At 42.0% G+C, this 12,297-nt stretch overlaps 1 protein-coding gene across 9 annotated transcripts in view; it reads right to left on the reverse strand.

Annotated features, from left to right (window-relative positions):
* Positions 1-5,427: 5,427 nt before the first annotated feature.
* ANKRD44 (ankyrin repeat domain 44) overlaps positions 5,428-12,297 on the reverse strand; it is a 288,800-nt gene continuing 281,930 nt past the window's right edge. For 3 of the 9 annotated variants that reach the window (XM_053918901.2, XM_045198483.3, XM_024563686.4), the window contains 2 exons: positions 12,017-12,108; positions 5,428-8,373 (listed from right to left, as the gene is read on the reverse strand). In XM_053918901.2, the coding sequence (XP_053774876.1) occupies positions 8,315-8,373; positions 12,017-12,108 (151 nt within the window). In that variant the 3' untranslated portion in view covers positions 5,428-8,314. The other 6 variants (XM_053918899.2, XM_045198481.3, XM_045198485.3 and 3 more) reach the window with 4 other exon arrangements.

A 12,297-nucleotide genomic window follows, 5' to 3' on the forward strand; every position in this document is an offset into this window, starting at 1 on the left:
AAATTGCAGGCCTGAAGAGAATTGTGGAACAAAAACAGGGCGTGGATTTGCAAACGGAGAAATCATTTCTAAAAAATGAAATTCAGAAGGGAATTATAAACCCAGATCAGCTATTTTTTTTTGTTAAAAATTGTGATTTCAGGAAAAGTTACTATTTTAAAGCAAATTTAATTTTCACTTAAAGAGCAATACAGAATTCCCGTGATTTAGTCTTTTGTCTTCTACGGAAGGCCCCCTGGGGAGGATCCAGTTTTTCATTGTTATCGCTGCGACATTTGATCCACACACTTTTTGTTCAATCTGCAGCTCTTAGCCGGCTGCCGCGCTTTCCGGAGAGTCTAACAGCACAGTTAGATCAAACCGCACGGTTGCAAAGCCTGTCATTGTATTATAGGTAAGGTCTGTTTTTTGTTTTCTTCTTTAGATGGGAATGCACTTGACCATTCTAACCTCTTTAAAAGCTCGATCCTAAACCCGCCACCAAACTTCAGTCTGAGAATAGTCAGCTCTGAGCGTGCGTCTCCTTAAAGTATCCGAATGATAGATATTTTGAAGTGGCCGCATTTTCTCATCATTTTGCTCAAATTCTATCTTAAATGGCTTTTGAGCCATTTGTTATGCTGTTGGTTTTTGACTTCTTCACCTCCAAAGCTTTTTCGTTCAATTATCCTCAACGATCACTCCTATGGTTAGTTCCTTGGCTTTGTCGTCATAAAAACTGCACCACTCTGAAATCTTTACTTCAAGCGCCCCATGTTTAGCTCGCCGACTCTGGTGCTACACCTCAGTGATTCTGCCGTCTTACCAGGACCTTCAGCACAGCGGTGCACTGCTTTTCCACTGTCCATCCGTCACCTCCCTCATACCTTCACTCCCCTCCTTAACCAGCCTGGAGTCCATGAAAGCACCCTCGTTCCATAGCTCCCCTTGGACTTCACTGGCAAAGCTCTATCCCTGTTGAAATTCCACTGTCTTCTTACCCTATACCTGTACCCAAACATCTGATCAGAAAACCCACCAGGATGACTGGTATCATTTTAAAATCATGGCCACAAATCTCAAATGTGCTAAGCCCTACTCAGCAATCCTCCTCTGCTGCTCTAAGACAGTCTTTCCAAAATTACCCTCCCATTTCTTCTCTGACCTTCTTCCTGCTCTGCCCCAGACATGCCCCTCAGCATCAGTATGCTACAGCATCTCCTAGCCTAAAAACCAAATACCCTGCCTGGTGCCCACCTCGCCCTCCCGCTCCTGTCACATTGTTCTCCTTTTCACCTGCTCTTTTGCCCCTCAGCCCATCTTCTCCAGATTGTTGTCCTGGCCACTCTGATGCATCTGCTCTTCCAAAGGTCACTGACAATAGACTCCATTGCTAAATCTGATCTCCATCTGTCCTATCTTATCTGACCTCCCAGAAGAATTCAGACAGTAGATACAACTGAAACTCCTTCTTCATCACACCCTTTCTTTCCCAGGTTCTGGAGATCTCTTGGACTCTTGCTCTTCCTCCAGCCTCATTGGCCACTCCTTCTTGGTTTTCTCTGCTAGATCCTCTGCTCTTCTCTAAATGTTGAAGTGCCTGTGGTTCAGTGCTCTTCTCTCTTCTCAGTTTACTCCCAAGGCAGTCTCCTCTGATCATCTGTAATATCATACAGCTGCAGCCCCAGCCTCTCCCTCAAACTCATTATAGATTGCTGGACAGTTTACTTGACATCCCACTAACAGCACGTTCAGTCAACTCCACCTTCAAGAATACCGGAAGTGTAGCCCTTTCTCTCCGTTTCCCTTGTTGCCACACCAATAGGAGCCACTGTGTTTACTTGTCTAGACTATTGCAGTGGCCACCTAATCGGTCACTAGGGCTCCTCTCTTGCCTCCCTTCAGCTGCCAGATTAACCTTTTAAAAATGAACTAGGACCACAGCCATTATTCTGCTTACATTTCTCCAGTGGAGTTTTATCACATTCAGAATAAATTATAAGCTTCTTCTCCTGGCTCACAAATTTTTGTAAGATCTGGCTCAGCTAGCTCTTGATCTCATCTCATACCACGCTCCACTACGCACTAGCCTCCAGCCACACTGTCCCCATTTCTGTTCCCAGAACATGTCGAACTCATACCTGCCTTTGGGTGTTGGCACTGGCTGTTACCTCTCCCTAGAATGTTCTCTCCTCTGATCTTTATAGTGCTGGCAACTTCCTGTCATTAATATCTTAGCTTATGTCAGAGGGGAGGAGGTTGTGGGGCTGAGTGAAAAAGGTGAAGGGATTAAACAAAAACAAACAAAACTCCCCAAAACCAAACCAAACCAAAACCAAACAAAAACCTCACAGACACAGACAACAGCATGGTGATTACCAGAAGGGAAGGGTGGGCGGGGTGGGAGGAGGTATTAATAGGAGAGGGAAGAGGGGGGATAAACGGTGATGGAAGGAGACTAGATTTGGGGTGGTGAACACACAATACAATATACAGATTAGGTATCATAGAGTTGTACATCTGAAACCTATATAATTTTATTAAGCAATATCACCCCAGTAAATTCCATTAAAAAAGATCTGAGCTTAAATGTTTGTAATTCTTGGGAAACCTAACCTAACAGTCAGTAATGTTCTCAGACTTGCTGGAGGCTTTAGAAACCGAATATAAACACAGGTAGTTTTGTTGGGCTGTAAGTGCTGCTTCAATGTTTTTACTTTTAAAATTATAAAACTCCTCTAGAATTTAATATCTTTCACGAAATGGTCACTGGAAGGTAGAAAGTGGTGTCCTAGACATTGCTGCCTAGAGAACTTGTGAGACAGTGGTGCTGTGTTCGCCGACCTTGCTTCGTGACGGTGAGCCAAGTGCCCCAGCTTAGGGAGCAGGGTTCCCCCACCTGTGAAGCAGACACAACAATCCGCTGCTTACAACGTGCGTGTGTGTGTGTGCGCTTAATAACAAAAGAAATACACATCTGTCTCAAAATCTGTGCAGCACTTTTCTCCACTCACCTGCGCGCAGTCTCTCCTGGGAAAAATACACAGCCGGGAACATGAACTCAGCGTTGCTTCTGAAGTTCTTTTTCTTAAGCCTGTAAGCGCTCTTTACAAGGGGATATGCATGAGAACCTGTTTATGTCATTCCCCATGAGAATAATTTAAAAATATGACTGGCTTCCCCAATAAGACATTGACGAAGAAATGATTCAGCAACAAGAGGGGGCAAGTCCATGGGCAGTGAGCGAGCGGAGCACGGGTAGTGAGGGTGGTGGAGTTGCTCCCTGGCCTAGGAATGCTAGCAGCAACGCCTGCTGCCCACAAATGCCCACGCACTTCCAATCATTCCCTGCAGTGCTCGAAAATTAATGAATGGCACAGCCACGATCTTGGCTGCTTTACATTTTACAGCAAATGTGCCTTCAATATGAAATCTGCTGAAAAGACAATTCATACAGCACTTTTATCCACAATATTTTTATGTTAATAGCCTTAGAGCTTAATGCCTTTGTGCCCTGCAGGCTCATTCTGGAACACATTAAGTGTGTTAAGTGAGGCAGAGATGTTCAGGACTCCACACCTCCTGAGTGGAATCAGAGAGAGCGTCCCTGGGACCAGCAGTTTGGAGACAGAGCGCCACACCAATGTTCGCCGTTACAATGACCGCAGAGGAGGCCCTGACCTCTTCCGCCTCGCTTATAAGAGATCAAGTGGCGTTGGGAAATCCCTGTTTTTTTTGAGAGAGGAAAGTTAGGAAGTTGAGTAAGTAACTTTCTTAGAAATGACCGGGACAATGTTATCCTAGTGATGTTACATTGTGGAGGGACACAGTGAGAGACCCAGTGTGGTAAGTAGCTTCCCAAACGGCCCCCCATGGTTCCTCCTTCCGGTACCACACTCTCAGTAAGCCCCTCTCCTTGTGTGGAGGTTGGGCCCGTGACTGCCCTCTGATGAAGAGAACATGGGAACTTCAAGATTCAGTTAAAAAGCTGTGACTTCTGTCTTGCTCTTGCTCTCTCTGGCCTTTCTCACTTGCTTTCTCTCCGGGGCAGGCTGCCATACTGCGAGCTCTCCGTGGAAAGGCCCATGTGGCAAGGAACCAAGGGCAGCCAACAGCTGTTAGAATGGGAATCCCTGGTCCAAGAGCCAGTGAAGAATCCTGCCAACAGCCCTATGAGTAAGCTTCGAAAATGAATCCCTTGTCAACCCTGTAATTATAGCCTGGGAGGGAACCGGTAGCAGAAGACCCAGATGCCTGCACTCCTGACTCTCAGACACCGTGAGATTATAAATATTTGTTGTTTTAAGTCACTAAGTTTGGGGTAATTTGTTACACATCTTTAGGTAACTAATACAGTCCAGTCTGCTATGAACTACAGCAAGTACTCACCTGTGCTATGATTCATGCTTTATAATCTAAGAAAAGAAAAGCACTTCGATTTGTTTATTTGAATAAGGACAGGGCAGAGTGCAACCTCTCTGAACATTTCTAGCAAAAATACTACTAATAAAAAACAACCAAAAAACACTATTTTTGGTAGGATGGCATAGAAGACAGAGCATCTGTAGGTGCAAGCCGTGCATTCGGACCACTAAATATTTGTATACACAAATTTGAACAAATTATATAAGTTCTCTGGGGTTCAGTGTTCTCATAGAAAAGATGGTGATGGAATTGGGCTGGACTGTAAGAACTGCTGACATTCGATGGCACTGATTTGAGGAACTCGGGAAGGCTCCACCTCCAAATCTTTTTCTCACCAGCTGGAAACTCTGTCATTAGGAATTTATTCCTTAGTGCTTCTAGGGCCTGTCTCTGAAATAAGTACTCAAGGGGAGAAATTTTGATGGTGAGATGTCGAGAAAATCCTATATATACCTTTAAAAACAGTAAAGAGAGGTTGGGTCTTGTGTTACTATGATGCCATTGAAGGGTAGTGGTGGCAACAACAAAGATAAGTACGGCTGAGTTCACAATTTTGAGGACCTCGTAGGCTTCCTCCTTTCTGATACATGCAATCAAAACAATGAGTCGCCTTTCCCCTCTTACCCTGAACACAAGGAAGCCTAGAGCAAACTCAAGTTCAGTCACAGCCACTGTGTTAAATTTTACCGTTCCCATATTTGTTTGCATTCTTTTCTCCCTTCTTAAATTTCCTACTTCTGGTTTATCACATGTCTTTTGTTACAAGCCAGCTCAAATCTTCTATGACAAAAGTAGGAGGTATAAATAAATATCATCAACACAAACATATGTTTGAATTTTTTCTCTGTTTGTGATGATATAAACAGAAGTAGCAAATCTGGAGATAGGCATTTATCCTGATGATTTAGTTTCAAAATTTAAGGTTAATTTGACTTGGTGGGGGGGGGGGTAAAGACTTAAATTAGCAGAATAATTGGTGAAATTAGCATAAATTGGAAAAATTAAAGAACAGAAATTGTAACAACAGTTGTACCGTTTTTATTTGTAAAAATAACCATCTGAATGCATTTCCATAGTATATTACAGTTAAGTACTTCATTACATCATTAGCATTCAGTAGTTGAAAAAGTATTGAACTGTGCTTGAGGAGATTCATATTGGTTCAAAGTCATTCACTGAACTAAAAGTCATTTTCCTCATTTTTACAGTCATAACATTAACTAGAGTCATTCAACTCCAATTTACATAAGAAAACATTACAGACAAAATCCCACTGAACTCATCAAACAGTATTTTATGCTGTTACAAATATGTTATGCAAAATAGAACACTGGCACCGGATTTGTATCATCGTGCTTTGCAAAGATATATTGCACATGCTAAAGCAGAAGGTATGTAGACAAACTACCGAACGGAAGGTGTTTGCGCCGAGTTTGTAGATCACTGCGTAAGAGACACGTAGGATTATACTTTGTACACACACTCAGATTGTCACTATCTTAGAACGCTCTTCCCCTATAACACTGACCTATGGTTTACAGTTTTGTAAGAAGAAAGCATTTCAGCACTGCGAGATCAAACGTAACTCCTAGAGAAAACTTCAGCATTTTCATTTTCATTTCAAAGCAGGTAAAAGGGGAAATAGGAAAAAAGACACTTTATACATTCAAAGAAAGGCTGAAATGAAAACTTACTGGTATTATATTGCTCTGGTAACACTCAAATGAAAAAAAATACAAAACATTTCACAGAACACTTTCGGAATATACAAATATAAAAAGGCACTCTAACTTCATATAACAAGACAAAAAAAGGGAGGAGTTCTTCCACCAACGCGACAGATAAGCAAACCAAGCTGCTCAACAGTACGAAGAGTAACTAGTGCAGCAAATCCATTGGATGTTTTTGTCCTAATTTGACAACAAATAATAAATCAAGCAGCTGTTTACTGACTAAAGTACCAAAACATACTATGGTGCCCTTCTAGTAGTGATAAATAGAAATCCCCTGAGCTATTTACTGTAGAATCAGAGCAGATTTTAGGCAATTTGGAGATAGTAATGTATTTACCAAGGGTAGGCAGACACTGGCAAACAGGTTAAGTGCAATGAAACATGAGCCCGGTGGCTGTGGTTAAAATACAGTCCAGAAATAACACATTTAGGTAAAAGCACTGAACAACTAAGACACAATGAAAAGCATGTTTTCTGGTTGTTGTTGTTTTCCTTAGAAAGCTATGTTGCAAATCTAATTTTGTTTCTAAGACACACACTTGAAAAACACAGAACTCAGCGTTTTTAAAGTCATTTCTTAAAGGAAAAGAATTAGTCCTGGGGGGGCGAGAGAAAGAGGGGAGATTGAGTCAATGAACGGTTGGCAGCAAGCAGGATTTCATTTTGCTCCTTTGTCCTCCTTCTTTCTATCAGTAAGGGAGGGGGGAAGTCAAAACGCAGCTCCATGGAGATAATGTGGCAGGGCACCGCTTTGCTGCAACTTTCCTTGTTCTCTGTGAGGCTCTACGGGAAAATGTTAATGCTGTTTCTCCATTAAAGCAGCCATTTCTTTTCCTGCTTTCAACGCCAGCTGAGCAAGATTTCCATTCACTTCCAGAAAAAGACACCGCAGTATATCATGCTTTTCAACATTGGATTTCTCTCATTTTCAGTGTTTTGGTAATGACAAGGTCATTATTGCTCCTTAGCAATTTATCTACTTTTAAAAATTCATCTCTAAACAAAGAAGGAGGACAGAGGAAGGAGGGGAATTGAATTAAAAATACAATGTTGGTGGTGCTAAAAATTTTCAGTAAAATTAACACTAATTGTATAAGTCCTCTGAACCAGTTTGCATTTGTGAAGAACCCAGCGTGAGTTTTTAATTAAATCCAGGATATTAAAAGAGTAAGATTAAAGTTTTTACAGTTAGATGAAAAATATAATACAGTATCTGTATTTGATCCATATATGATAGAACACTGTTTTAAAAATATCTCACATACACTAGGAAGCAGAAATTTCCAGGGTGAAAAAGAAACCGATTATCAAGTGGTCAGGGAGTAGTGCCCTAACGAAACGCTTTCTTCTGTGTCTTCCTCACGTGGGAAATAGCGCTTGAGCTGGTGGTTTTTATTTCTCCTCTTGCTGCCTGTGCCCACACACTGACAGTTTCCCATTAGGGTCCTGGGACCCTGTGAGATTTCAGTGTATTTAGGATAATTTCTGTACCTTTCTTTGGCCACCTTTGTGCATATGATCTACTGCATGCTTCAGTTTTCACCTGGCAGAAGAATGTAAGGACTCCAACATCTTCTGAGCTCTAAGCTGGCCACACACTGGGGCTGAGTGATGGATGTGGTACCCCTCTGTGGCCAATGTGAGAGATGCTGAGGATGGGCTGGAAACCTTAGTGGTGGAAATGCTGGGCTTGGCCCCCAGCACTGCTGGCTAGCCCAGGGAGGGCCCTGTGTGCTTTTCTGCTTTGTTTTGTTCTCCCAAGTGAGACACAGAGCGATGAAATGAGAGAACAAAGGATGTTTTCTCAGCATTTGTTTCATTTCAAATAAATATAAACACATTTACATTAAAAGTGTATGAACATTTTCTCTAGTCTGGCAAAAAAAAAAAAAAAGAAAGCTGTGGTCAACACATTATCAGTTACAAATGTTACGCCATCAATTAGAAATCTCTGTCATAAGAAATATAAAATACATCAGACTATTATGCAAAAAAAGATTACATTTTAACTATATAGAAAAGCTACTTCAGTTCTCACTTTCACTTTGAAGAAAAACAATTTAAATCTTCCATTTTAGACTGAAGCATTTTGGTCCTCGTGGATAGCTGGTCGATGAAATACAGACATATATATACATATATGTGCGCGTGTGTATGTGCATAATTTTTAAAGAGTCTCATTCTTCTTTTTGTACAGCTCTTCCAGGTGTGGAACGGGGTCCATTTGACCTAGAAGCTTTGGCAGAGGGAGCAGATACAGTATTCACTATGTTGATTTCATCATCAAGCAACTATCAATTGGCTTTAATTTCCACATCACCCATTTCGAATACCTGCTTTTACTTCCTTCGTTCCCTTTTGCAAACACACTTTCACCCACTTGGCATGACCTTGACTGAGACGCTCATTGAATATTTTTACTATTGATGAACAATGCTGATGGCCCTGATATTTGTTTAAAAGTTACTATTTTGACTTAAGGGCAAATCAATAAAGGGTAGTTTCATGTTAAACTTGCATATGTCTCAAAGTTTTGGTGCAATATAATTTTCACTTGAAAGGTTATTAGAATTGGATTCAATCAACAGGTGAAAATAAGTCACAGGCTTGTTATGGGGAGCAGTGGGTGTCATATTTGTGTTCAATGAAAAAAGCCAAGTTCAGTTTTCAACGAATTTCCCGCCTTCACCTGGCAACTTGAACAAGTATCCTCAGAAAGAAGTTCTGGATATTTAAGTGCTTACTATAGAGAGGACATAGATTAATCGAAAAGATTTGTTTCATTCCCTTGAAAAGATTATTACAGGCATTATTTCTGATGATAAACACTTTTACCTTTGGCTTCTAGTGAGGAAGTAAACATCGAAGTGAGAAGGGGTTTGAGGCATTTGCTACCCACCCCTTCCTTCCCCTCCCTGGGGACGCGAATGTCACATTGATATACTTCTGAGAACTCACTGCCAAGTGAGAAAATGAAAAAAAACCCCACACTTCAAGAGAACAACAGTTCCCTCTCATCCTCAAAGGAAAAGAATTAAATGCATTTCTTTATTCCTTACTTAAAACGAGAGGTAGACTTTCACAGAAGTATCTCAGATCTGAGGAAAACATGAAACAAATCAAAACCGGGGCCCGTCTGTGTGAACGCTTCATCCCACCGCCTAGCTGCCCTCTCTCAGTTTGACTGATTCCTTCTCTACTGGCTTCTGATGGCTCGGGCCCACGATAACACATAAACACAACATAAACCTGGAATTCAAGCTTCTTTCCCTTTCTTCAACACAGTTGATCAAGGAACACTTCTACAGTCCACAGTCAAAACGTTTCCGAGTCAGAATCATTTTCATTGTACCCGTCCTCCGAGCCTACGTTGTTACTGCACAGGCTAACCATGCTACCCAGATTGGAGAGGGTCGTCCTGTTCAAATTGTCTTTTTTAAAACAAACGAAGTTGACAGCCGTCATTGTACTGGAAGGAGAAAAAGGCATCATGGTAGCCAAAATGAGGGCCAGGCAGTCAGCCACGTCTTTGTTAGGAGCACAAGCCAGGGCCGGGGTATGACCTGGGCGTAAATGCAGACAAGGCAGTGGTTAGTCCGGGAAATCCAGGGCAGCGCGAGCCTTCCACAGTACATCTCGAACGACCTCACACGTGGAGATGTATGTTGCGTTAGAAATCATGCCAGGCAAAAGGAGGAGTTACTTCCCGCAGGCCATGCTAGGGGTGAGGCTAGAGGGGACTGGGGGGGGAGACATTTTATGGAGGGTTTTGGTTTTTTCTTTTTTTATCTTACATGACAGCAACAAGCACTATATTATCCAAAGTTAGGCAGAATTCCAGTCTTTGTCTACAGAACAGAAACACGAGGGGGCGTGGGTGGGACACAATTCCACAAAAAACAGCAACAGGACAACAAGGAAGGTGCTTCCACTGCAGAGACCACACACAGCATGCGCCTCAGGCTGGGGCCAGAGCACTCTCATTCTGAGAACAATGACTTGCCACCGTAGGCAATCGTGTGTCAGGGGAGAAAGGATCCTAAAAATCGGATGTCCGTAAAAGCGAGTCACGCAGCTTTGTCACTATTATACTTATATATAAATATCAATAATATCAATTAATAATATAGATTTATATATCAAGTGTGTACGTATACACACATTTTATAGAAAGAATACAACAATTAACTTGTTCTAGAAAAACGGAACCATTTGAGTAGATCAGACACAGGCAGGCACTGGCTGTTTGTAATTAAAGAGGTACTATCATTTAAAAGAAACTTAATCGAATTTTTTAAATGGGTCCAGAAGGGAATATTATCTCAATGCATGAAACAGTTGCATGGGGAAATATATTCTTTGATGTAATTATTGCTACCTTATTCCACCTTGATTCTCCTGGCCTGAAAGGGTTACCCTGCCCTCTCTGCTGGCCGAAGTTCCTATTGCTATTCACTCCTTTATGAAATGGCTCTTGCTATTCACTCCTTTATGAAATGGCTCGATAGAACTTAACTTTTTGTTGTTTTGTTTATCAGCACTTGACCTCATTTCTGCTCCCCCCAGCCCTCCTTAACAGATTATTCCTTCTCTGGTATAAAAACAAACAAGAATGGGCAGATATCTTAACACCCTATTCCACAAAGGTCTGTGATGGTAAAGGGATTATGGTTGTTAGTGCTGTACTAAATTGCCTGGAATGTTCCCAGGTCTTCGAAGCTAAGCCCTGAGACAAGTCACAGTTCCACTGGCCCAAAGTCGTCATTGGCTGGGTGAGGCTTCGGGGTGTCAGACTTACACCAGAGAAGCAAAACAAATGTATTATTCCAGTCTCTGGTCATTTTGGAGAAACGCTGTGGGCCTCTGCGTGCCATCCCTAAGGCATTTAGTGGTGAGTAGAGAGGGAGGGAAGGTGAGGCAGGAGAACCAAAGAGATGAAGTAACAGAGAACTTGTGTGCCTCCTAGATGAGTCGGGCTGGGGACAGAGCGGGGGACATGCTAGGATAATGGGGCCACAAAACCAAAACTAACGGGAGTTAGCTAATGATGTCACATGGCTGCTTACTTCTGAGAAACAGGCATGAGCTGCTAATTCCAATACCTGTAATAAGCAGTTAATTGAGTTATGTTAATACATTTTATTAGATTTTAATTAAATGCCACAATTAATGCCACATTTTAAAAATTTTACTTAATTTATAAATATCCAGAAGTCCCTCTTTTGCTCTCCAAGGTTAATAGGCATTGTGCTTAAAATGGTGGTTTAATACCATTCTAGTGTTCATTAGTTTTCAGAATTTCTTAGGAAGCAGAATGGAAAGCTTCTGTTTAGAGCTAATTCATTTAGGAAAAAAAACACACTATATAGATAAAGAGAAGTTTCAGGCCTAGGTATTAGTTTAGCGTTTTTATTCATATTCCCCAAATATCCATACTGGGAATATGAGTTTTGATCTGTTCTTTGGGAAAAAAAAATAAAAAAGGTTTGATCTCAGAATGAACTGAAATACAGACACCTGGTGTTTTATGGGAGCCCTTGAGCATGCACTAATGATGTGTAATCCCTAACTCTTCAGCGTAGGCAGGCAGAATCGCGAACACCAAGTTGAAAGCATTTTAGCGTGTCTAAAATCCTTTAGCCACCACCACGCTGAGGAGTTAGAGACCAGCTGCCGACATGACATGCGAAATGAAAGGCAGTGGTGGGCTACAGCAGGGACAGACACGACAAATGATCCTTGTTCGACTTCTCACACACAGGGAACTTCCAAGGGGGAGAGAATCCTTACTGCCTTTTTAACTAGCTCCTACACCTGTCAGTTGCTCTGGCTTCACGGCACAGGGAAGGGACCTGCAATCGCTTACTTTTTCCACTTACCGTTCTCGTCGACAGCGAGGACACAGGCCCCTTTGGCCAGCAGCTCTTTAACCACGACCTTCAAGCCATTGCGCGCAGCAACGTGGAGGGGTCTGAAACCAGAACACTGAGTGTCAACCGTGATACATGTTCGCGTGAGAATGTGTCACCTGGGTAGCCTGCACTGTCAAAGGGAAGAGAGTACTTGAGAATCCATAAATAGTATGTGAACGTTTTTACTTTTAAAAGAAGAGATTGTCGGCCAGATCTTTTCCAGGTGCTAATGACCCAACAGTCCTTCC

The sequence above is a fragment of the Desmodus rotundus genome, chromosome 2 (assembly GCF_022682495.2).
Source record: "Desmodus rotundus isolate HL8 chromosome 2, HLdesRot8A.1, whole genome shotgun sequence".
In the NCBI taxonomy this organism is placed as follows: Eukaryota; Metazoa; Chordata; class Mammalia; order Chiroptera; family Phyllostomidae; genus Desmodus; species Desmodus rotundus.